At 38.8% G+C, this 26,891-nt stretch overlaps 1 protein-coding gene across 24 annotated transcripts in view; it reads right to left on the reverse strand.

The window, feature by feature from the left end:
- Positions 1–3,930: 3,930 nt before the first annotated feature.
- Positions 3,931–26,891, reverse strand: part of AFDN (afadin, adherens junction formation factor) — an 85,658-nt gene continuing 62,697 nt past the window's right edge. For 6 of the 24 annotated variants that reach the window (XM_017745771.1, XM_017745825.1, XM_017745802.1 and 3 more), the window contains 11 exons: positions 26,390–26,463; positions 25,763–25,881; positions 24,567–24,761; positions 24,207–24,298; positions 23,589–23,777; positions 20,025–21,047; positions 18,170–18,205; positions 13,510–13,644; positions 10,829–11,348; positions 6,801–6,879; positions 3,931–6,097 (listed from right to left, as the gene is read on the reverse strand). In XM_017745771.1, coding sequence (XP_017601260.1) covers positions 5,953–6,097; positions 6,801–6,879; positions 10,829–11,348; positions 13,510–13,644; positions 18,170–18,205; positions 20,025–21,047; positions 23,589–23,777; positions 24,207–24,298; positions 24,567–24,761; positions 25,763–25,881; positions 26,390–26,463 — 2,607 coding nt within the window. In that variant the 3' untranslated portion in view covers positions 3,931–5,952. Of the gene's footprint in view, positions 6,098–6,800; positions 6,880–10,828; positions 11,349–13,509; positions 13,645–18,169; positions 18,206–20,024; positions 21,048–23,588; positions 23,778–24,206; positions 24,299–24,566; positions 24,762–25,762; positions 25,882–26,389; positions 26,464–26,891 lie in introns of those variants that run through there. The other 18 variants (XM_017745835.1, XM_017745895.1, XM_017745890.1 and 15 more) reach the window with 13 other exon arrangements.

Consider the following 26,891-nt stretch of genomic DNA (forward strand, 5'->3'; position numbering starts at 1 on the left):
ATGGAGTCTCCACCCTTGGAGCTATTCAAACCCCAGTTAGACCCAGCCCTGAGCAAGCAGCTGTAGCTTTGACGCTGGGCTGGACGATGCACCACGGAGTCTGTTTAGTAACTGTGAACACAGCCGGTGTTAGAAGCACAAAGCCTGTGGGTTCAGGTGGTGTGGGAGTCCTGAGAGGCTGCCCAGAACAGGAGCTATTCATCCCGGCTATGGCTAGGGGTCTCACACTGAGGTTTCCAAGGCGAAAATGTGACATACATTAGCAATACTATTAAGTGATCTACTGTATTGCAGTGAAAGATTTACATGGTCTTGAAAGCAGTCATTATACTTTCTGGCTATAAAATATATAAGTATACCAGATACAGACATGTCAGCTTCTTGGAAGTGGGAAATAGCACTATTTTTGCACTACAGTTGTTTCAGGTTTTTTTTTTTTTAAACCAAAACCACCATGATAATTACAGAGGAATCCAGTTCTGCAAAATAGCAGTCTCAAGTTACTTTCTGCTGAACATGGCAGACGTGTTCTCATGCAGGCAGTAGAAAATCCAAAGACACACACCAGTGAATCCCGCCATGTGTGGCACAAAAGGGACAGCGCTCCTCTGCAGAGGAACCCAGATACAGCCCATCTATCACAGACCAAACCAAACACGCCTGTGCAGCTCTATCCACCATCTTCTGGGATCCTGCATCTTCAACAAGTTGCTAGAATCTGTAGCCTCCGTTTAAAAAAAAGACCCATCTGAACGGTTGCAGTTGGGTTTGGCACACTAAAGTGTAACTCAGCAGTTCCTCCTTGCAACTAGTTCTGCTTTGATGAAAAATGAGAACTGACAAATGGATGCAGGCTAAAAAGAGTTCAAAAGTGCTGCAATGATGTGGATGTTACAAGATGTTGGCACTAAGTAAGGCAGACAAGATTTTAATCAACATCAGCTATTTTGGGGAGGATGACTTAGTTGCTTGCAGGGTGTGACTCACAGTTCTTGACAATGAGCTGTGATTTTATATGTAATGCTTGTCCTGCAGCAGCAATCAAGTCAGAACAATGTTTTTTTCCAGCAAAACTCAACTTCATCTCAGAAGGATCACCTCTGAAGTGTAATGGTTAATCTCTCCCTTACTGTGGATTTTACCCACTCTTAATGAGATTAAGGATCTTGTTTCTGTAGGTTGTAACAATACTTAATTTACTATCACTCTTTTAAGTAGTAACCTAAAACTGAGCATCCACTACTCTAATTTAGTAATTTCTCTGAGCATCTCTGAAGATCAAATAGTACTGAAAATTGTCCCATCAGTATAAAAACAACAAATCACAGAATGATGTGTAACTCATTGTAACCGCAGCAAATCTCCTTAGGGATCTTCCTTCTATTTCCAAAGCTTAGGAGAGGTTGCTTGATGGGCAGGTAACAAAACAGCCTGTTGGTGAGACCTAGGCAAGAAACGAATATAAAATCCAGATATCTTCTGGAAATGCTGCCAGACTGTAGTCCAGCACACCCTTCTACACTATTATCAGCTTTGAATAATATTTTTTCCCCAAACTTTTACCAACTTGATCCTGTATTTCCCCTGCAAATGCAGGGCCCTGCCATATCCTTCTGTGGAATTTCAGGGCCAGAAATTTAATGGAATTGTCTAAATCCACATTTAACTCTTAATTTTAGCATCAGTGAAATAACATATGTGGATTATAAATCTGTCAGTGGATTATAAATCTTAGGATACTGTTAAGTAGGCATTGTCTTGCATACTTCTGATGCATTTCCCTTTAACCCCAGCAGTGGAAGCAACAAGACCTAAGAGGTTCCAGTTTCGGCAACTTCTGCTGAGTTGTCCATTACAGCATTCCTAAATGCAATAACAAGAAACACGAGGGGTAGAAGAGCATTTGGGAAAAAGACCAGGAAAGAAGGCCGTTATCCCTCTTCTGCCAAACACAGAGAGATTCTGCTGTATGCCTCTGCATTTTCTACTGGCTGTATGAGGTGGCATTCTCCATACTCAGCAGATGGTAATTGAGACTTCTGTACTGCACAGAGCCTGTAAACATTATTTGGTGAAGCTGTAAATACTTCATTCCACATTTTTTGGGAACTGTAGTTCAGTTCTGAGCCCCTGTCAGTAACAATAAACTGAGATTCTCTGGGCGGGTGTAGTGCACTGTGGTCTCTTTAAGTTTAGCTGCCATGACAGCTGGGAAAGAAGTCAGCCAACTCCAAAATTTAACCTGTGAGGCTTTGCCTTCTGGGCCACACAACCAGTATCTGACCCCAAGAGAGCAGTTTCCTTTGATTAACAGGAGGAAGAGCCAATCCTTATTGTCACTGAGTGTGTTTTAAGACTGTTATTACTGAAGCTCATTTTTTACCAGCAGTATGTTTTGTGTTATCTAATTGAATTAGGAGGTAAAGAACAGTCTTCTTTATTCTGCTACTTGTGTAGTCACTGTTTGATTTACAAACAGCAATCTGTATGATCAAATATATTGCTTATTATTTCAGGGAACAGAATGCATACTATGGACTTTGTCAACATCTTCCATTTCCCTGTCTTTTCCTCAAAAAGCAGCAAGATTGTAGTACAGACTACCTAAAGGAGTTGAAAAACAGTGTATATGGATGATAGGTGCAGAAGGGAGAATTTAACACACGTGTTGCCTCTCGGAGGCGTAGCGACCTGGTTCAGGAATGGTACGACGACCACCTCAGGTTGTTTGGGCCATCAGCTCACAGGCACCAATGTGGTGGACGGCAAATGGCGTTTATTCATGGGTTACATAGGGTTAAATAACCTGGGTTTACCGCGTCACTTCCTTCTGGTCAGGTATTACCTGTAGAGGGGAGGGGTTCTACCTGTCCCGCACAACGCGGTATCTTCCGAACGCCTAGAGAGCTGACTGCATATGTAACTATAACTTCACAGTTATCACCGTGTCAGTAGAAACACCAAGAGCTATGCTGCCCAGGCTGCCAGCTCACGCCCCTAAAGCAAAGCAGCTGCTGCACTGCCCAACAGCATCACACTGGTGTGCTCACTGAGCAAACCTGACCTGAAGGCGTAGCCCAAAGCTTTCTCCCACTGAAAATGCATTACCACTTCTGCACATCACACACAGTTCCTCTCTCAAACCCCCTGGAATACTTTGGTCTGGAAATAAAACGTTCTATGACAGAGTTCACAGCTGCAGTAACTACAGACTCATCAAATACACCACTTTTTGCTTGTGCTGGCTCTTTTCTCTTGTTTAGACTGAGGGGCTCATACAAGAAGGGCAATGGATTGTTTCCATTTTATTCCAGGCTAGACATTCTACATTCAAAATTAAAAGTTGAGTTCTTTTGAGATTATAGGTGGCTCTCAATCCCCATCTTCAGCATATGTACAGCTACAGCAGAAGGCATCACAGCACTTCACAGGGGCCTGGCTCCCTCCCCAAGCAGAGCTTGAACTGACTCCCATTAAACCACAGCACTCCCAATGGAGACTCTTCATATACTATTTACTTTTCCAAAAGATGCCATGTTCTAGGTTACTCTTTGCTGTTAGAAGAACAACTTTGCACTTGAGAAAGATACAAATACAGTATGACTAGTCTGTAGAGTCGACCCCACTGATATTTACTACTTCATAAGTTGCTGGTTAAGCTGTAAAAATCGCTTCTTTCAAGTCAGCACTATAGGTATTAAACAACATTAGGCTAAGAAATTCTCTCTGGTTAGGGAAGGTCAGCCTCCTTTGTTGATTTTCCATGTAAAATTAATTTGAGGTTTTCATCCACTTATTAGGAGATACACTGACTTTGCTTGTAAATACATTTTAAGAGGGAAGGCAAGGCAAAACATATTAAGAGCCCCTCTGGTTTATGATGATGTTGTTAGGAATGCAGAATTAAATAAGAGTACAAAAAACATTTAATGCAAAGTTAAATACAATACAAACTTTATTAAAAATAGGTTGCAAGTGAAATACAGTAGAAATGGGAAACTACAGCAGTTCTGATGTTTTTCAAATAATGCACAGACAAATATGAAAAGCACTTTTACACATATTCACACTTGACCCGAATGCCCAATAGCGGCCAAATCCACTCAACTGAAGGTTATAGGTATTTTTTTGCTAAGCCTTTTTCAGAGTCTAGCAGCAACAGTAATTCAGCCACAGCATAAGTTTTCTTCCTCAAGAAAAATTTGTCACTGTAAGGCTGCTAGTGTTCTCAAGATAAATTGGGAGAGGCTTGCTTTTCCTGATGAACAGACATAGCAAGCATGCAGATCCTTCATTAACACTTTGAACCAGTTTAATCTTCTACTTCATATTTAACAGGTGAAACGGTAAAAGCACACTTTCAAATAAGAAACCTGAAATACGTAAAAAATATTTACACTCCAATTTTCATTAACTTGCATTTATTTATCATACAACTCTTATTAAAAGTGATTTCTTTCCTAAGGCAGTGAAAGTCTACCCCTTTGTATTTGGAAGTGTGCACAAATCCCTAAATATATATTTATAAGAGAACAATATGATACAGGAAAAAAAATCATCTAAAGCCAGTAAAGGGCTTTGTCAAATAGAAAATTTGTTTGGAATCGCAATATATATTGTCTTAACATCACACAATGAGAAAGATTCTGATGAGGTCCTTATTCCCAACATCATCAGCCACATAAGCATAGCTGAAGAAATAGTGGGAGGAAAAAGATTAACAATTTAAAATTAAATAAGGCTATAACAGTGTGAAAAAATAGCTTGAACTGCCAAAAAGGCTTTCAGTACAACAGTAACAGGATGTCAGTAAAGCCAGCTAGACTGAAGAAGAGCTTGCTAGCAACTGCTTCTCAGTGTGAGCAGAGATGGTTCCTTGCCAGCACACCAGCCCTGTTAATGACCTTACAAACATTCCCACTTCCAGACTGCAGCATTGTATTTGATGCTTTACACTTCAGTCTTCTTCTCTAATGCCAATTCGTATCTCCATAGAAAAAAAATAATCTATTGCTGAACTGGTAATAACAGACTTATCAATACTGTTCCATGCCTAATTGCCCAATTTCTCAGAATTTCTCAGAAAACATACCCATCTGTTCTGCTCACCTCGTAACTGGAATCCTTGCCTTTAACACACTACTAACATTTTGGTCCTAGCTGATGAAGGGCCACTAAGTGTAGCCTACTGTCTATTGCTTATGTAATTTTTAATGAAACAGTTATCCAAAGGTTTTTCACATTTTTCAAAGTCTGAAGCACATATAGTGGGGATGCATCAACATAGACTTTTGCATAACTACAGGTAAAATCTTAGGCATCCATTTTAGACCCAACAAGTACATAGGAATAGAAACATTTTTATTCCAAGATTCTATCTAGAGAATGTGTGTTATGCCAGTACTGAGTAATGGTAAGATCTGTATTGATATGCTGATCCTTCTATGAACACCATTCAGTATGTAAAACTTGCATATGAAATCTTATTTAAGGTGGCCCAGACATTGGCTTCTTGTCAAACAACCTAAAATACTAATTGCTAGTGCACAGTTTAGTTTAGGCAGTTCAAGCTATTCTCACTCTCTCTGCTCAGCAGCTAAAACAAAAGTGTGTCTGTAAAACACCAGGAAACAGAACTTATCTTTGACAAGTGCTACTTGGTCTGGTGCAAAAGAACTTAACCCCCAAAACAGAAAAAAGTTACCTTCACGTGATTCATATCTTTAAAATTTTACAGTGCTTTCATTGTATAAACCACAAGCTCCTGGCAAAGTAATCAGTTTTCTTGCTATTGCAACATCTCTAAGTCTTAATTAACAGTCTTAGATATAGAGGAATCAAAGTCAGTCCTTTCAGAAAACATTCATTTTCTGTTCATACTTAGTAGTGTGCCCCCAATCTCAATCCCTCAATTTGGAAATCATCCGTTACATCTCATAAGGTGCTTTAATCTTATTTTGTGTTCAACTCATTTTCCAGTTCCATTAGTTTCCTAGAAGCTTTTACTTTATTGGATACATCCTGACCCTGTGAAAAAAGTCGCTGGCGTTCCCTGAACGTCAAGTTTTCTGGTGCTCCAGGTAAATCTGCATCTTGACTGGAAAGGAAACAAAAAGTATTTTTTATAATTCTCATCTACAAGATCCTTAAACATAATAATTCTTGATGACATGTAATGACAGCTTCTTTGACTACAGCAAAGGAGTCTTTGTTTCTGTTCTGAAAGGTTTTGTTCCTCACACATACCTTTAACTCTGACATTGTGCTATCACTTAAGAGAAATTTATAACTTGACCATTTATTGCACGTCAAAATAAATGGAAAGGCTGGCCGATTTTCAACATGAATGGCAGGTATAAAGTAAGGCTCTCTCTGTATTAGCACAGCATTACTGCTTTGGCTAAACTAGCAAGCTTTTCTGTGGTGGCACATTTCTAAGAAAAAGCACTGTGTGAGACATATATACAGCCTGTATTATTTATGCTTATTACAAGTTTGGTAAGAATCCCACTGGAGAGGTCCTGTTCAGATTTATAAATACACCTAAACCAGCTGAAGTTTTTCATTTACAGTAATCATTTGGTTTACTTAGTTGTAGTGCCAAAATTTGTTGCTGTTTAGCAGTGCTTCAGATCATCTAAGGACTTGTGGAGAGAACTTAGTTGTGTTTTATAGTAACCCATAACAGAGCCAACTGCAGAACTCTTGAGCAGCCCCCAGAGATACAACGATGACAACAGAAAATACTGCAGAAGTTAGCCAATCAGTTGTATAAAAGTTAATGGACTCCTGTATATCACCTTTTAGATCTTTTGTCTCTTGGATCCCGATAAACTTCCCCAGCAGCTGCTCCTGTAGATCCAGTGTATGAATTTATTCCTTATGCAAAAGAAAGAAGTTTAAGGACAGCAGTTACAACACAAAAGTTTTGTACTGTAGTCCTCCAAAAAAGGTGCAGTGCTTCTTTGAAGAAACAATCTCAAATAAGAATCATAATTAATTAGAGGTCATCTGATCTCTAGAATATTTAAACCCAGTACTATTTAATTACAACCCTCTTTAAACAGCTTAATTTTTTTGGTTCCGAATTTTGAGTCAGAACCCATTTTGTTTAGATTATCCAGCACATGCCAAATCATGGTCTTTATCTTATTATGGCTTATTGTAAGACAGACATTAGAAGCTGTTCAAGGAGATGAACAGAAAGAGCAACACTCTTCATTATCCTGTGACAAGCTCCACAGAAAGTAAGTTATCTGCAGTGCCTCTCTCTCTGAGGCTAAAAGTAAGCAAAGATTAGTATATAACATCTTTGCAATTCAGCAGAATTAGAATTTTAGTCTCTGTTAAGTCTAAGTAAGCAAACTGTATCACTCAGAAGATCCCCCTTTCCTCCCGTCCCTATATTTAAATTTCAAGCAACTCTTGCAGCACTGCACCTTTAAGCTGATACAACACACAGGTTTTACACATTATATTAATTCTTTCTAAAGGCCACAAGACACAACCTTTTATTTCCAATCAGAAGTTTAATAATTTAATTTATATTTAAGACCATATTCTCTTATTAACTATCAGGAAAAGAGTAAAAAGAAGTGTCAGCACACTACTCAGATTTGTCTTCAGTCAGTTCTGGTCTCAATATCGTACATGTTATGTCTTGTGAACCTTCTTTGGTACAAAAGGAGATGTTTGCTTCTTCCACTGGTACATCTAACTTCTCAGAAATATTCTGTAATACACAAATGAGGCTGGAACACAAAAGCCAATTTAGCTCATGTGTTGTAGGCCAGATTTTTTACACCAAGAATTTGCAGCAAACCAAATCATGCTAGGTATGCCAGGCATATGAAGACTTTTTTCTTCTCAGTTGTGAGTCTTACATTCCTGTTTAAGTACTGCCTTCCCTAGTTTGAAAAGGCTGGATGCACAAGCTGCGGTTCATAGTTTCATTTGCATTAGGATAGTGGTTTTCATTTGGGTGTTGACTTTTTCTTTAGTGAGCTGACAGACCCAATGGTCTTAAGAGACCCAGTGGAAGAAGGCACGAGAGCAAAATTTGCAGAAGCGTGGTTTACTAGAGTTAACACTCAGAACAGGAAAGAGCTGTAAAGGACAGGAATGTAACAGAGTCAGCGAGATGGGAGATGGTCAAACTGCACAGTGAATTCTGCATTTTGTGCAAACGGCTTTGTACGTTACGCAGGCAGTCTTCATAGAAGCTTGAGCAATCAAGTGAAGTTAACCTGTTCTCATAGCTATTTTAAAAATTATGAAATAAGAGTATTCAGAATTAGTTGTATGGTTTATGAATTAGGCTATTAAAGGCGAAGCATCATACTACAATATTCCTTAATTGTTACCAAAACCCTGACCAAATCTTTGTAAATTGTCCTTTTGATTGTTTTCCAGGAAAAACAAATGTGCACACACAGTACCACTGAATGTTTCACTTTCCTGAGATTAATTTTTCAATTAAAATTAACAGAAAGCAGGATTAGAAATGCAATTATATATGAAATGGCATTCTGGGTTTTGGATGATGGGAGGCAAGGGAGAGTGGTGGTGACAACTAGTGACTGATGGCTCTAGGGTTGCTTAATTCATTACATGTACAGCCTTCAAAGTGCCAAATAAGGAAGGAAAGCAAGGGCTTTTGGAAGCCTACGTGCTGTGATGGAAGGCACATTTTACTCTTTATTACAGTTAGTTTCAATAAGAATTTCTAGAAAAAGAAAGTGCTTTGAAAGAAAAAATTCAGTACAGTCATACAGTACCAAAGCTTCATGTCAAAGCCTGCCATTTCAGAATATTCTTAGTTCTTTGAGATATTCAGTGTTCAAATGCTGAAGTCCTTCTGACAGAAAACTGGCTGTGGGTTTATCAGTGGCTTCATGTGCACGGTGGATAGGCATAATGGTAGCACAGAGGAGGTAGCATCCCGAATATCTGCTTATACTGCAGTCGAATGAAAACACACTGAAAAGCTAAAACCTTCCCTCATCTTCCTTTAAGATTCAGAAGCTATTACAGAGCCAGACAGATGGGCTTGCAGAGAGAGGCTATTACCACAGAGACTGCTACATCCTGAGATCTCACAGGCAACACCAGCGTAAATGACCAGGCTTCCCCCACCTTCACACAATAATCAGTGTGGATACTTTTTTTATGTAACTTGGGTGTTGTGCTGACCCCAAACAGTGGAACTACTAATCATCAACTGCACCAGTGGGACAGTAATTGTAATTCAGCTAAACTGTCCCTTCAGCAGTATTAAAAACTATGCAATACTGTGCAGAGCTTCTCTTCAGCACCGGAAGCAGTCCAACTGTAGCAGAAGCTAATTTGCCCTGCAAAGGAAAGGATGCCTTGCTGGAAAATGACTACTTGAGCCTCAACTGAAAAGGATGTGGACAAGAAGCTCAGCGGCCTCATATATGTCCTAAGTCAGATTCATATACTACTGCAGCTGGATTAGAAGTGCTTCTAATAGATGGAACCTATTTGGAGGCTCATATCCTCCCTATGCTGAGGGCACACTGCTGAATAAAGCAAGTGAGTGATTTTCCTAATTTGTTACGTGGCCAAGAAAGTGATGAGGGATATAACATATTGTAGGATTCCACCTGTGCCACTGAGACTTGAATCCAGCAAACATGTTAGCCATTCAGCTAGAAGCCAGCATAAACACTTTCCCTTGGGATCTCAGGTGACTTGCTACCCTTTTCATTTTAGAAGGATGATTTGATCACCTGGAGTTGGTTGTCAAGCACTTACTAACCTCCAGCATAAGCAAAAAGAATAAACTAGGAGAATGTAATGGCCACAATTTCCTTCAAAAGAATAAAACAAATGTAGAAGTACCAGCAGATGCCACTGTTTAAAGACGAAGTATTATATGAATAAAGAGCAAACTTATCAGAGTGAGACATACTCAAAGAGTCAAGTATACAAGATCTCTCCTATACAGCAGCAATTTTTAAAAATCCCAAAACTTTAGATTGAATTGGCTTTGAATTCAGGAATATAGCTCAACTAGTACTCTGCAAGTAAAATATGGTGCTGAAGTTACTGGCAGCTAGAGCTCTAACTGAAATTAAACTCCATTATGGTTGGCCAGATGGAGTTGCACAACAAGATGAGGAGTCAAAGAAACAGAGGTGGGGAAGGGAAGGGGCAAAGCAAGCACTGCCAAGATGAAATTTAGATTTATGTCTCTCTGCAAGGAAACTGCACTGTACAAACCAGAACTTCAGGAATGGTGCCTAATACATGAAACTAGCTGCAAGACCTATATTTCTCTTGGTGCTTGTGTATTTAAGAACTACATCTACAAATGTAATTTTTAAAGCCATTTGCACACACTATTAAAAGAGAGAGGACCCTGGTACCAGTAACAAAGCAGAAGATAAGTTCTGTCCATGAACCCATTAGGAGAGGTTTCCTGTGTTCAAGAAAGGTGCACTTCCAGATGCCCTGAGTAAACAGCGATCAATCATACAAAACAAATCACTTAAAGATACAGAGTGAAAGCCAAAACCAACAGTACTTCGAATTGATTGAGTAGCAGTTAAAATAATTTCTGATTCGTACGTGAAAGACGGAATTTTTCTTTTGAAAAGTTTGGGTAAAGAGCAAGAAAATTTGAGAGATCAAAATAATTAAAAATTGAAGGATTCATATTAATATCAGAATTTAAGTTAGATCACCAGAGTGAAAACAGTAATTAAGGGAGGGGGAAATCACAAAATAAGTGATTCAATCTAGAGCACTGGAGTTGAAAATAGGAGGATAGTTTTGTAGAGATGACTGATTTCATTGTTTCTACCTTTAGAGCTGCTGGCATGGATGAAACTTGGTTTGTTTGACGGGGGTAGGGGCTGGCGTTTTTTGACAGTAGTACTGTTGGCATTGACAGGAGATGACTGGAATGAGTTGGAAAGAAAGATGCCATCTGAAACTGGGCGAGGCTGGCGGGAGGGCTGCTGTGGCTTAAGGGTGGCAGGAGGAAAGTCACCATAAGATTTTCTTGTGCTGGAGTACTTATCCTGACCTGCTAGATTGGAATCCTCCTCCTCATCATCATCATCATCATTGTATGCAACAAACTTGGCAGTATAAATCGTGTCAGGGGAGAGGACCTGTGTTTTGAGGTAAGAGGTGTTTCGCTGAGGTGGGGGAGGAGGAGCGTTAGATGAAGGGGTTGGGGATGGGAGTTCATATTCCCGTGGAAGCGGAGGTCTGTACAGACCAGGCTCGTCAGGTTCCAGCAATCTTCGTTCAGCTTCATCGTGCTGCCTGCGCCTTTCAGCCTCTAAGCGACTGTAATACTCCTCTTCCTGGCGCCTCTGAAAGCCCAGAGGAAACAGAAACACAGCGGTCAGACATTTCAATCTATGAGATTTAAGCTTTCCACCACTGAGCTACAAACATCTTCCATAAATCTTTTTTGTCTCCTTTTCTGGCAGTAAGCAGAGCATCTATATGGACTCATACAAAGAATCATTTACGACTATGCAGAAAAGCAGCAGCCATCCAATAACAATGTAGCTGTTATTTACAGATTTACCACTGCCTGTGGTCACTAAGGCAACTGCCTGTGTAAACTAAGGGCATTCCAACATTTATTACCCAAAATGTAACTACAGTTAATAAGGGGCAGATTTACTAAAGCTGTAAAGAATCTGTGGGAGAGGAGAATAACTAAAATTAACTACCACCTTAAAAAAGGAACTTTGTAATTTTGTTTCATGCTTATACAATGTAAATTAGTCAACAGAGCCTTGGAACACATGACTGTTGACAAAGTTTCTAGTATAAACAACAGGAAAACTATTTTCATACAAAAATCGTTTACAAAGAAGTCTTCCAAAAGAGACATCAAATAAATGCTGTTAAAAAGCATTTAAAAGAGAAACTATACTAATGATATTTATATGAGGTTAATGACCATTTAAAAAGTCATGAAATATCTTCTATGTATTTTTCCACTTTAAAAGACTGTTCTGTTTTTAAACTAAACAGCATTTAATTCTGTTCAGCTCTTGTCTCAGACACATTGTAAATTAATACAAGGGTTTATTGAGTAGTTTGATAACAAATGAGAAGGTGTACTTGGGAACTGTAGGTACGTTACAAAACCCTTTGGGTATAAGCATAGTATAACCTCTGCTGGGAATATATGGCATTCTAAACAACCATCATTTCTGGTTTTAATCCACATGTTTAAAAAAAATCCACTTTATCTGCTTATCTGTCCAACACTGAGTCAGTTATCCTGAAAAAAATAATAAATAAATCTAATCTTGTTCATCTACAGCAAAGATGTGAAACTCATCTCCTTGTACTACTCTCCAAAACCATTTTACTGATGGTACTGAGTTGGTAAAAGTATCTCAGTCAACATCTGCCAGTGAAAAAACACTTTCAAGTGTATGATCCAAATGTCATTTGGCCGCATCATTGTCAGAAGTTAAGAAAACCATGGTTGTTTTCTCTTGGTTCCCTTTTTTTTTTAAGCTCCACACAGTATACTTTTAAATACTTTCCTCACTGCAGATACGTCTTCCTCACTTCTCTCTTACTACCACCTCTTCCACTCACCAACTCATACTGTTTATGGGAAACAATTTAACTAAGCTTGAAAACAATCTAACAAAAATAAATGAACACAGTGATTGTATTTACAGTTTGGGGTTTTTTTAAAGGTATTTGCTCAACCTTCCAAGATGAACAACTTTAGAAGCTAGCCTTCTTTCTTCTTTCTGAAGTCAGTGTTACTAACGGGCAAACTAAACAAAAGTAACTAATTTCTCTAGGAACAAAGAGGTCTTAAGAAAAATGCTGAGTCAAATAAGTTGCTTTATCTTCTAGTATTATCAGTAAAGCTTCTCAAATTCACGTATAATGTTTTGAAGGAACCTTCCACCCTGAATTTTTATAATTTGACTGCACACTTATCTGCTGAAATTATCTACTCGCTTTTTAGAAACTATTTCCTTCCCACAGTCCGAACATAAAAACCAACATGGAATATTCATCACTACTTTGCTGTATTTCATACTTCTCTCTGTATCTGTATTAAAAAATACTACAGAAATATACAAGTGCCATCTCTGGGACATAGGAAAACCCAACACCACTAACTGAGCCATGATAATAAAGAGGGTATGCAAGTTATGTTGGGAGCTGAAGGGAAACAGGAAGTAACTGATTTCTTCCGTAATTTTCAGAAAGGCTCTGAAGGTAAGAGCCTTGCCACTGATAAAAACCTTCAGCCAGTAAGCCCACAGTACTATTTCTGCAATACCAGTCAACTCCAGCCAGCAGGAACGGGCTGTGTGTTTAATTACTTGTTGGTTCAGATGGAACAAACTGAAGCCTTGGCCCATGACCCTTATCACCAGAGCTACTGTGTTTAAACCCTGCTGACCCAACACTGAGCTCATAGTGGCCAGGCTGAAGAGGAAAGGCCTGCAAGAACCCCTGTGGCACTCAGAAGACCACAACCTTTTCTTCAGCCTCTCTCCTGGTCCGCTCCTCCTCTTGCTGTCGGCGCTCTTCTTCCTGCCTGGCCCTGTCTTCTGCTTCTCGCTTCCGCATTTCTTCCAATTGTTGCTGCCGTCTGCGTTCTTCATCCTGTAACTAACAGAGACACAATTTTAATTGGTCACTCATATGGGCAAGATGGGTCAGAAAAATGTAACCAAATACTGGCATCTAAAAATAATTCATTCAGTAGAAAATACTATGCTACAGATACATCACTATAATTTCCAGCCATTAAGAGTAAGCTTTGTTACACTGGCTTGCCTCAAATCCCTAAGGGGAAAAAAAAAGCAAAAGAGAGGCGCACAGAACTACATACATAAAAGCACAAAGTACACAGGGAGACATTTTTAGCAGTCATATCTGAACCCTTAGCAGAAGACTGAGGTGACTCACGTTCCAAAGAGCTTCAACACCCATAGTCTCATAGGTACAGTAAAGTGAAATTAAATACTTGGAACCAGGAGTCCACAGCTCCAGCAGTCAATTGTTTTTTTTCATTCTGGATTAGAATTTAAGCACCGGAAAATCATGACTCATTAGTCAAAGGGTCAATCCATTTAAAGTAACAGGCTCATTCAGCAAGTCTGCAAATAGTCTCAGGAGATAAAGAAAGTCTCCCACTGCATCTGCAGCAGATGTGTTTTGGAAATAAAAGAGAATGAAGGAAAGAAAACTTTTGACTACTGGGATTAAACAGCTCACAAGAACAACTCACGTCCAACAAACAGTACTGGTTTATATATGTGTATGATAGTAGAGCACAATCCAAACTCTGCATGATTCTTTAAAGCTAACCGTATATAAGCCCCTGATGGACAGGAATATTCACTGGCACAATAATCGAAGTAGGAATTAACTGGACTACATGCTGTGTTATTTCTTACAGTAGCATATGTTTTAAAGCAATTTTTTTCCCTCCACACAATTGTTTTTTTATCCTTATTGGTATAAATCAGTAAATTACTTGATCTTGCTATCAACTGCACGTAACAGGGATACTTTTCTACTGGATTTGATTTTACAATCCAATTTCACTTACAGAAAAAGACCCTTAAGACACAAAGCAGTACAAGAGAGAAAGAGAAATTAAGTCTTAATAGACTTTGTAAGGACAAGCTTCATGTCAGTATCTTCTTCCCCAATTAATTAATTAAAAAAAGTCTAAACATTTTTGGCTGATTTTCTTACAATTACTTCCCCCCACTGTTTATTTTTGAGCATGAAAGCTAAAGAACAAAATTAATTCATTTAATTTAGGCACAAATTTGGTGATTGTATTCTAGAGGATGCTACCTCTAGAGTAGCATCTCTTGAGTAAATTCCCCGAATTTAGGGCTAAAACTTTGTCATTCCAACTGAAAATGACAAAGATCAAGCTCAGTTTGCACTATAGAGCAGGGAACAGGGTAGTTAACCAACTCCCTGCTTGGATTAAGATTTCTTGTCTTAGTTATTAGAAAGACATTATTTTAGCAAAGGAGGTAATATTGCTGTCAAAAGGAAAGACAGCTAGTAATTCACAAAAGTTTATACAAGAGAAGTCATTTCCTCTTAACAAAAAAAAAAAAAAAGGAAGAAAAAAAGGAAGAAAAAACTGAATGGTGAGAAAATACAGGAAAATTCCTGTCTCAACTACATTTAGAAAAACACCCTGAACATGGCAGTTACTGCTCCCAGGTTATGGCATGGATGCTTTACTGCTTAGCAGCAAATATTCCTATTCAAAAGCATTTAAACAAGAAAGAATTTCCAACTAAATCAAAGAGAAAGTAGGACTGGTTTGTTTAGTTGTCTTCTGACCTTAACTAAAGAAGGCAAAAGTGACCAAGCTGCCCACCCAGGAACTGTTGTTAGCATCTGAATCGGAAGAATTGCAAAGACAACTGTATCCAGGTCAGAGGCTACTGTAAAAATAATACCTATAGGAAAATGGCTAAAAATTATATGGAAGGCAGAAGTGAGAATACAGCAACTATTAAGAGATTCCATTTCATTTCTTTATGATCAGTAACTAGTTTCTCCTTCAGGGCATTCCCAGACCAAGGCAGGGAGCTGTGGAATGATGAGGCATGCCAGAGCACTTGGCAGGCATTTGTGTCTGTAATTCTGTGTGTACAACAGTACCCAATTCTAACTTCATCCCAAATTTTCGAGATGCAAAGGAAAATCAGCTTTGTGTCCCATTTCTAGTAAGAGGCCTATAAAATCCCCAGGCTGAGTATTTTGATTGGATGCTTCTCTATCCCAATCAGTTTTTCTCTTGTTTAGAAGTCACGTTTTCACCCGATTTACTCTACTTCCACATCTCCTCCAAAGCCGCGTGTTTATATTGTAACAGGGAAGAACAACTAATTTGTACAGCCAGAGTGATGGAGAAGAGCATTCTCCCAGCTGTAACTGAGCAAAACAGCTGAGCACAAAGCACCAATTCTTTTCCCCTGCTTTGACCCAGCTCTGTTGCAAAGTGCCAACTGTTTGCTCAGCCAGGCAACTTTGCCTCCCTATTGCCAACATATACTCGCAGCACTTCTACACCTAGCAGGGCAAAGAAGCCCACCTTTCTTCCAGGCTATTGCTCCTTGTAAAGGGGCCAGTGGGTTGATCCTGTCAGGAATGTTAAGATATTCACAGGACTGGCATCCAGGAAGTCTCAGATTCAAAGTTCATTTCTCCAAGCACTGCTTAGAACACTCTAAAAGATGTTCCAGGAGAACTTTAAATTTATACCTATTTATTTAATGACAGCTAAAAAGCTGGGTCAGATCTCATAGTGGCCTGGGGAATTAAAAAAACTAACAGTAGCTAAGCTGACAATTCATGCATTAACTGTTCTTCATCTTCCTTCAGCCTTGTAATTAGCAGAACAGCTGTTACCAGTGCTCACCCTAGACATACAAAAAAAGCATCAAACATGAGAAAGTTCTGTTGTGTGGTTTGGGGGTTTTTTTTAAGAAACAAAGTAGCAATTACTTGGGTATATGAAGTGGCATTGTTTAGATGAGTTTATGTCTGGAAAGTCATGTGAATGGTATGAAAATGATGACATTATGAAAAAGCAGTATTTGCTGGGTGTAGTGTTCAACTATTTCAGAATTAGCTTGCTGTCTTTTTTTAAAGCTAAATTTATAAACATCATAAATCATCAACTGATTTAGGCCATGCATCCAACTAGCCCAGTATTCTGCTGTCTCTGACCATGGCACGAAGAGCTGCACATGAGCCTGGCCTTTTCTTCTAGTATTCCCCCAGCATTTAGCTCACTACTAGAGACGTCAGCTGGTACAGCACTGTGTAATCCTCTGAGTAGCTGTTTGCAGATGTGATGTCTATGCATTTGTCTAATCCATTTTTCAAGCTGATGATACCGTCTGTCTTCACCAACCTCCTGTCGCAGAAAGATCCAGGTGCTTGCAGTCTGCTTGGAAAAGTACTTTATCTATCTAGCTGCAGCTCCAGGGATCAAGGTTTGAGCAAAAAAATATAGGCATAGTAATAAGAAAATATTGATAAGATACTAAGTCTGAAAACTCCATGACTCCTGGCTTGTCCATTAATTCAGAAAGGAGAAATGCTTCACCTGTTCCACTGCTGTAAACTGCTTAATGCTCACATAACACACAGATACAAAATTGAACACCTTAGATTTTATAAGTTACTTGAAGTATGCATTTTAAAAGGTGATTTTTTTTTTCCATAAGGCAGTGCTGAATATCCAAACCCGTATTTTGAACCAAAACACTGACAGTTTTTTCATACAGCACAAATTAAATTTTACTAACAGGACTTGCAAGCATCACCTGTCTTTCAAACTGGTACACTGATTATACACAAAATGACTTTGAAGGGGATGTATTTCTGCTCTAGAAGACTACAAAACTCCTTTTCCATGTCCCCATGTCCAATGAGTGCAGTAACATACAGAATTAGCTGGAGTCATAGCAATTACTGCTCCAGTTTGAAAGCCTGTCATGTTTTAGACGCAAGAGAATAGTATTAACCAATTGAAACCGAAATTATATTGTACGTTAATGATGGCATGTTTATGCAACCAATTTGGAAATATCAGTTCAGAAGTAATTTCTGAATTTACAATCCATTTTTATGTTAATGAAAAAAGATAACACATATAACACCTGCAAACAACAGGGTATGTATTTTTCAGTATTTGCTGAAAAAGTATGCTGTATTATTAGGCTCTCAGTACAACTTCACTTCAAACTGGAAAAGAACAGTGCTCTTAGAGCTCTTCTAAAACCTGCACGGGTGGGAAAGGGAAAGGAAGGAATCTTACCTCACAGCCTGTTCATTCCAAGTTATTAGTAAGATTTTACAAACAAAACTGCACAAAACAGCAGATACATAGTTTTATATTAGACCACTGCTGCAACAAACAAATCAAGACTGCAAGCAGAACACAACATCTAAGAGGAAGGAAACACAGGGAAAGGAATCACCACATCTGAAAACATTCAAATGCATGCTTGCAGTTAACTTACTGCTTACTGTATCTTAATGATCTTTGAACACCCAAAGATGCCAAATCATCATCCAAAGCGCATAGGGTTGTTATTAATAAGGAAATGGGAAAGAGATATTGAAGAGAAAGAAACAAACATACCAAATCTAGAACAGAGATTGCTGGCACAGCAGTCTGCTGCAGGTAGTAAGAAAGGGGAAAAAAAAGAAAGATGCACAGTGTAAATAAAGATAGGTTAGACTTGCGCTATTTCAAAAGCATTTTCTTTTATTTGTTTAGTTGGCTGCTTTAGAACAAGGAACTGAATGGATATAAACCTGAAATACAGAAATGAAAACAAATAATCCAAAATTTTTATCAGTATTGACTCATTCAACACCTCAGTAGTTCTGCAGAGACGCTACTTAACTGCATCTCTAAAAGTGAAATGTAACCAAAATGCACACATGAATTCAGTTCAAGACAAGTGTTATTTTTTAGTTTCAAAATGTTCCAAAAAGCTGGAAGAACTTTATGCACAAATAGTGTTTTAAAGCCAGCACTTGCAGAGAAGACTAATACTGTTATGCAATACAACTGGCTTTTTTTTAATGACACATGGCTTTCTCAGCCTTGCTACAGTAAAATTTTAAAGACAATGTTTGTTAAAATGGCAGTTCTACATGAATTTTTTATGTCCATAGGTAACTGTCTACGTGCCACATATTGCCTGTTAGCAATGCTGGACTTTAGGGCAACCTGTTTGCCAAATATACTTAGCTTTTCCTTTCTTCAGTTTCCAAGTTTGAGGTATCTATTGTTTTACACAGTAATAAAGTTAGGCACAAGAAAAAAAGGAAAGCAATGTAGACTGCAGCAAATATGAGGAGAGTAACTTAGGAAATGAAGCTGCCAAAACAATCCTGAATTCAAATCCTACTCAAGCCACTAGCTATCTCTGAATGTCGAAACAAGCATGTCCAAACATTTCTCAGGAATTAAACATTGCTTATCACAGAATTAAGTCAACTTTTCAAGACAAACACACAGAAGACACTGAACATATTACAGAGCTAGCTTTTAAGCCTGGAAAAGCATAGCTATTGGTATGTAACTTGGGAATCCATGCTGTTATTCAGAAAAGAACAGATTTTCCTAAAGAAACTTTTTCTCAGTAACAGTAGATTTAGCAGTCTTGGGAGACAACAGCCACCAGCAGAGGGGTTAAAAATTGCATCATACTACTCAGTTGCATTATCTTATTACATATATTATGAGCTTTCACAAAACTGAATCTAAGGTAAGCAAACCTTCTCAGATGCTAATTAAACTGGACACCATGAAAAATCCAGGCATACATGAGGTGGAGCCCTAGACAGGGTGTATTAGCTGTTACACCACCCAAAACCACATGGCTCAACCAATGCTCCCACCACTGCTGGGGTCAGCACACAGGTGATGGTAAAGGCAGAGGTAGCAGCTGAATCAGACCAACAAGTTGGAGCGTCTGTTCAGCTCACTGTTCCCTGGAAACAGTATGCATTCAGTGTCTATGTTCATGTCCCAAGACTATAAATAAGAACTTCTAAAGGTAAATACACTGGGGAGGGGAGGGAGAAATCACACTATTTTTATTTCTGATTCTCCTACAGACTTTCTTAATTTCAAATATTTTTTTCTTACCTTTCTGCAAGCAAATTTCTGCCATATTTTACTTTCTAACCATACTCTAGGTACATGGCAAAAATACTTTATCCAAAGGGAACTTTTCTCTCCCCCAAACCAGAAAAGTAAATTCAACTGCTAAATCGTATGCTATAAAAGGTAGCTTAGATACTTTTGTAACACATTACTTAACTGGTGAAACCACTCTAAGTTATTAATCTTAAAATTCAGGACATTTAAGAAAGCGTCATCCTCCTTTACCACCTGAGAACATCAAAATACTCAAAGCATGAAACCCCACCAAGCTAGAAATTTACAATATTTTTTTCTAGAAAAGATTATCCCCTTTTACCCTTGCTCTTCTTTCTGCCTCCAGTCGCTGCATGATGAGCATAGTATCCACCTCATCATCCTCCTCTTCATCGTCATCTTCATCCTTCTGCTTTGATTCTTGCAGTCGCTTTTGGAACTGCCACTCAAGCATGAGTTTGCGGAGGCGGTCATTGTCTTCCGCTGTACGATCAGGCTTGTTCTGAAGTTCCTGAATCTCTTTACTCAGCATGTCCACAATGTGCATCTGTTGCTGCTTCTCCAGTTTCTCCTTAGCATCCCGTTTCCAAGGATCTGGAGAGAGGCTATCACCAGAGGACAGTTCTTCCTTGCTGATAGTAATGTACTGCAGATCTCTCCGCTCAATAGTCCGTGGCTGCTGTTGGGGCTGCAGCTCTCGAATAACTGTTTCTTGAGACCTCTGCAAAGTTGAGGGTTTTTCTGATTTCACTTGTTGAAGGGAGACGGGAGGAACCACAGGCTGAGCAGGAATTAGTGGCTGAGAACGCATTTGACCCAGTTTTCTCTCCTGCTCACGACGTTTCCTTTCTCGTTCTTCTTCCAAACGTGCCTTTTCCTTTTCATACCACCTCTGATGCTCTTCTCTTTTTTTACGCTCAGCAGCAGCTACCTGGGAGGATGCTTGTGCTCCTATCTGATTTGGAGGAGGAGGGGGAGGCAGAGGCAAATCCATTTGTAGTTCATCAAATTCGGCAGCATAATGCACTGGAGGAGGTGGTGGTGGAGGGGGAAGATCTGTTCTGATGGGCTGGGAAATGGCCACTGGAGTCGGCTGGCTAGTGGCTGGAGTTTTCCAACGGCCAGGTCCACTTTTAGTTAAACAAGAACCAGGCGAGACTGGTTTGGAGGAATGGTTCAGGTGCTCCTGGCTAGATGTGCTAGAATCCACAGATGAATTCATCCACTGATCGCTGTCCGACTTCCGATCGATGTACTCCACATCCTTCCGTATAACAACTTCCAAACGACTCCTCTCTGGCTGGAAAACTTTATCTCTGAGCTCTTCCTGGGAACGAGCTACACGCTGAAAAAAAATTAAACAAGGCATGTGTATTAGAGTCCATCTACATTAAAACAGATTTGAAAATGGCTTACGAAACACTTTCTTATTACTGAAGGCAATTACTTTTAACGAGTTTCAGCATTTTCATGCCCAGTAGGTTTTCCAAAACCAAAAATAAAATACTCTTCTCAGTCGTCTTAACTCATTCAAGTGATGGAAGACTTGGCAAGCTCTTGGGAACTGCCCGGTAACTGGACTGGGAGGAAGAATGAATGCAAAACAGAGTTTAAGCTGAAAACCTCCCCAGCTCGCACAGTTTCTCAGGACTGTCTCTGGCACCCCCTCCCCCCACGTGAGTATGAGAGTCCTGGCAGCTCTGAGCAGAGGCTCAGTCATACCAGCTCTGCCATTACTGACTGAGCTTCAACTGGCTTCACTGAACATCTTTCCTAATGGGAAAGCAAACCGAAAGGCTGCAGAGAGAGAGAGAGAGAGAGAGAGAGAGACAAGAGAGACACAGAGAAAAGAGCACCTCTGCCCACCCTCCTCCATATTAACAGGCAAGATGCCCCAGAGGAAGCTCCCATTGCTAATGCCATTCAGGGTAGAGAATCCAGGCAGGCAGTCTAATTCTACCTGCTCCTGGAGCATGAGTATAATGGTCTGAGATTTTTGTCACTTTAGTGCATCAAACACCAAATCTTTTTCTATACAACCCCAGGGTCTTATCGCACTGAACAACCACCTGAAAAGGAACACTGGACCATAAACCAGGATTATTAAATCTATTAATGATTTTCTTGAAGCAAATATTCATACTTTGAATGTTAGGAACTGCTAAGCACTGAACACATAATGCACCAATTATCAACAACTGAGAGAAGACTAACAAAGCAAACTCCGTTTATTTTCCTCCATCAATGACCTTAACCATGACCTCTAAAGAATGCCTTCTTTGAGAAGAACAAGTGTATTTTTTATGCTCTATTAGTCCAACAGAGCTGAACACACAGTTATTTGTGTTAAATTTGCTGTAAAGATGCACCTAGCCCAACAGTTTGCTAATGCCTTCAGAACAGAAGACACACATTTTAGCAGCTTTTTTGACAAGCCCAGCTCTCACTGCAAAGATTAAAGTGTATTTCTTTATTTCTTGTAAAAAGTCTGTTTTCCTCTAATTTTCAACTTAAAAGAACTGTTGTATGGCAGGGAAAAACTGTGAACACTTTCAATGCATGTAAGGAGTTAAAGCTTCTATTTTGCTTTAGCAAAATGCTTTTCTGCACTGCCAAGGCTTATAGCTCCAATTCAGTGTCTGTCAACAACTTTAATAGATGGGCTTCATCTTTACCAGCTTTAACCACCTCATCTAAGATACTCACTTAAGCTTTTCTTAAGCAGGGAGAGATGCATGTCCAGGCAGCAATTATCATAAAATGCAATTAAGACAAATGGGTAGGAACATTCTCTGGAGGCACTCACCTCCCCTTCTCCCACCACTGACAGAGAGCACCTAGATTTTAACTATGCAGCTAAGATTAAGTGAGATGAAATCATGAAATGTGAAAGAGTTAAGCGTGGAAATTCAGCTAAATACTTCTGTATCTATTTGCCACAGTCGTTCAACTTACAGCACTCCCCTTCAAAACTACAGCAACCTTTTACTGAATTTGCTTGCCCATGTATGTGTGAGTAACCAATAAACAATTCTTACTTTGCTTCCTTGGATAGAATCTCAAGATAATTTACATGACACTTTTTCCAAAAGTAAAATGTAAGCCTGGTGTAAGGCTCTGCTCTTATCACTAATTAAGAAATAACAGAAAAAAAAAGCTCTCTGTATTTTCAAGTCTGGTGGATTAGAGAAAAAGATCATCCAGTAACTAGATTTAGTAGATCTACGTTTAATTTCCTGTATGGATTTGAGTGAAGTTCTCATTAACAGGAACAAAACAACACTATTCCTGAATTTCTAAAAATACCATGATTGTAAATTCATTTCATGTCAAGATGCATCTACACTTTGATAATAGATACAACTTGAAATTTATTTTTTTTTAACTGGAAGCAGGGAATGTGTTTTAGTGAAGACCTTGGATAGCTCTCAAAGTACTGTTTTATTTCAATTTTAATACTTTACTTTATCACTTAACACACCCTTCAGGCAAACATTTTTCCACATAAACCTTCTTGGAAGAATGGAAGACTTAGTTTGCTTTTCAGAAAACCACAAAACATTTTACAAGACAAACCCTACTACCACTTACACCCCATTACCTCTAACAGGGCATTAAAATACCCCAGATAACAGGTCTGCAGAACATGGTAACATAAATTCTGTGAAAGAAAGGAGGGGAAAAAAGGCAAAATGAGAAAAAAAAGAAAAAAAAGGCATAGGGATCCTGAACCCAAGCCCATCTTGGCAAAAGTATAGTTGTTCCCATCTATGGCATACCTATAAAGAGCTGACTATTCTGAAAAAAGTCTCTAGCAGTCTGGGAGTGGAAAGCAAGCAGCTTCTTTCTGGTTTGTTTCCTTATGCTGAAAAAAATTACTTCTCACCTGCATGGTAGTATTGATAGAATGATTACTTTCTGCCTGGATCTGTGGCTTTTCTTCATAATTTGGCCACTGACTCTGAGCTGGACCCATTCGATCCTGGGACTTTGACGCTGGGAATGTGAAATATTCTCTAGTATAGGTCTGTGTTGGGATGGGATAAGCTTCAGGTCGTGGTGGCAGAATCTGTTCCTGAAAAAGGGAGAAAGAAAGTAAGGTAGAATTCTCTAATCACACAGATCTGTATGGAAGATTGTTCTAAACATGCATTTTTCAAATACTTTCTTTTGGCCCGTAAGAGCATTACTCATCTGGGACAGGAGATAACGAGGCTGCCTAGAATCAAACGTAACTGTGGCTATGACTCATGTTTTTATGGTCTCAAAGCGAGTATGCAATATTGTACAAACCTAAGAAATCACAAGGACAACTTCATGAACAAAATTTAATGAAATCATTGAAAACGGTCTCAACCTTTCATTAGCCGTAATAAGCAAAACCCCACCCAGTCACAAGCGCCAGCACTGTGGTCAGTTCAGTAAGACACTGGTTTGAGTCAAGCACACTGACACTAATTGATAGAAAAGTTTAATAGCCAGCATTTTGCTTGCCACTTCTGACCTCTGTACAAAGATTTCCAGTAGAGACTGAGGTTATTTTGGTAGTAGTTCCAGATGCATAAGCATTCTTTCCCCCAGGGCTTGGAGGCTGATCTGTTGGAAAGTTAAAGGAAGCATTTACAAGACTGTTAATAATAATTTACAAAAGTTAATAAAGACTTAATAAAGTAACAATATTCACAAAATAACTATTATTTTTTCTTTAAGTAGTTCTAGCAAGAGGCTTGCTCCAAATGTTACCACTACACGGGTATTTTAAAGATAATCCATTTTTAAAAACAATCACCCCCTTTTGAATACAACAGCCTCTAAAACTACTGGAGGAAACATCTATCCCCAAAAGAAGGACAATTTTTCTTACTTGCTACATTGGGACTGGAACGATGATCGGCTCTGTTCTTCATCAATCTGTCATCCCCTGGCAGCTTCTTTGGTTCACTGTACTCCGTCCATGGCAGCTGAGGACTCTCAGGTGATCCATTTTGCGTGGAGTTGTTATACAGCTCAAAACCTTCACTCTTTGGTCGGGGTTTACCTGAGCCACGGCGGTCAGAAACTGTAACAGTTGGATATGTAGTTTCTCCCTTTCACTTAACTACTGTCTAGCGTATTTTTTTTTCAAACCAGAGCTACCCTGAGTTTATATTTAAAAATTAAGTTCTCAGTAAAGCAAATACTAAGTTTAAAAATCTTTACTTCTTCAAATATGTAATCCCAATCCTGTATCAAATATACAGATTTCCTTCAATCTGTATTCTTCAAAAGAACTTCTAACAAAGTACCACATTATTTGGAAAAGCCGAATGTGTTATACTGAAAGGTCTCTGGATGACTGAAGCATATGGCATCTGGGATGGTGTTGTGAACTGGGATAATAAGGATTTGGTCTTTTAACCCATTCTTTTCTATACTGTGGTACTACCCTGTATGTAAAAAATGTCTTCATTGACAAAATTATTTCCTATAAAATATTGTTTTATATTGGACTTTAATATGTCTTTTGTTAGTATCCTACTGAAGTAGGATGATAAAATGTAACACTGGAGAAACATCCAAGAACTTCTTATGATCAGACACAGAAACTTAAGGAGATACATTTCAACATGTCTAGTTTAAAAAGCAAAAAAAAAAATTAAAATTCCATGGCAAAATACATTCCAGGGCTTCTGTTCCCATTTATTTCTCTCCTACTAATTACACTGCACTCTGTGATTACATGGAAGACATATTCTGGGAGGAGAGAAGCTCTTATGAAAGGGACAAAAAAAATTCAAATCAGAATTGTGTTTAAACACGTAATTAAGTTTTGAAAGGTACATGTGCAAAGGATTTATTAATTATTAGACTAGGGAATTTTCAAGTGGTATTTAAAACCAGACGAACTTCTGATCAGAAAAGAAATTTTTGTTTTTCTGTGCAATTATATTTCTTTTCTGATTTAATATTATGGTAATACTTGTTAAGATACTGTAAATGATTTTATTTTCTGCATTCTTACAAATGCAGAAAGCAAACGCACAAAGCTGTTATTAACATCAATAATATTAGTATCTTTACCTCTTTGCATCATTGGGGATGGCTGATTAAGCAGGGTTGCCAGACCATGGTAAATTGCTCCTTGTTTTGCTACTTCTAGTGTTACTACAGAACCTGTCCTAGTCATAAGTTCTGCTGCCCTGCAATAAAAGGTGGAGCAAATAAAACAAAATTAAATTAGGCACTGTATTACTTGTTACCCTTATTATCAGTAATCTGTTGCTTAACAAAGCACCCTTTTTCTGACTAGTACTTAAAATCACATTGAAAAAAATTCCAAGACTATGACAAGAACACAGGCTTATGTGTACAGACAATACCTACTGGCAAGTACTATTTATTCCCAGTTTCTGCTTTAGAGGTCAAAAGCCAAAATATTTAAAATTAGAGCTAAAAAAAAAAATTGTTCAAAACCAAAACCCAAATGTATAATACAATCTCTTCTATATAGATAACCCGTTTTGTATGAAAAGAAGGGAAAAATAGTACAAACAGTTGAATTTGTTACTAAGGTTATTCACAGGAAGTTATCAAAAGACAAGAAAGACAAAGCCTAAAGTGTAAAAAAAATTAGCTTCTCTCCTCTTCAGTACATTATTAAGCTAATATTTTCTTCCCATAAAAACAACCAAGGAAAGCATTCCGTACCTTTCCTGGGACAGGCCCACCAAACTTCGACCATCCACACTAAGCAACTGATCCCCTGCAGCCAGACGACCATCCTAAATACGTATTCAAGAGAAGCAAAATCATACACCAATGCTAACATGATCTCAATTAAAACAATCATTCACACAAAATAGTTGTCAGAGACTGAAAATAGTTCATGCCTCAAACATTGATATAAAGTTTTGCTCATGATAAAGAAGCTACAACCGAAGAAGCCTCCCTGAAGAGTGGGACTTTGAACTGGAAGTCAAACTGTTGATTAGATAAAGGGAAATGCATTGTTCAATCGTTTCACGCTGAGGGAAAGGTTTGCATCCACAAAAGGCCAAAGCCACCAGCTGCAACTATCCCCGGGTGAGTTTGGGGTGGGGGGAAGAGCACAGCTCACAGAAGCCAGGTTTACACAGACTCCCCCCAACCGAGGGGGAGGAGGAGGTTTTGGGTGCATGGCGCAACCTCTGGTGAGCGGCAATAAACACAC

Source organism: Corvus brachyrhynchos, unplaced genomic scaffold (genome assembly GCF_000691975.1).
Source record: "Corvus brachyrhynchos isolate BGI_N302 unplaced genomic scaffold, ASM69197v1 scaffold70, whole genome shotgun sequence".
In the NCBI taxonomy this organism is placed as follows: Eukaryota; Metazoa; Chordata; class Aves; order Passeriformes; family Corvidae; genus Corvus; species Corvus brachyrhynchos.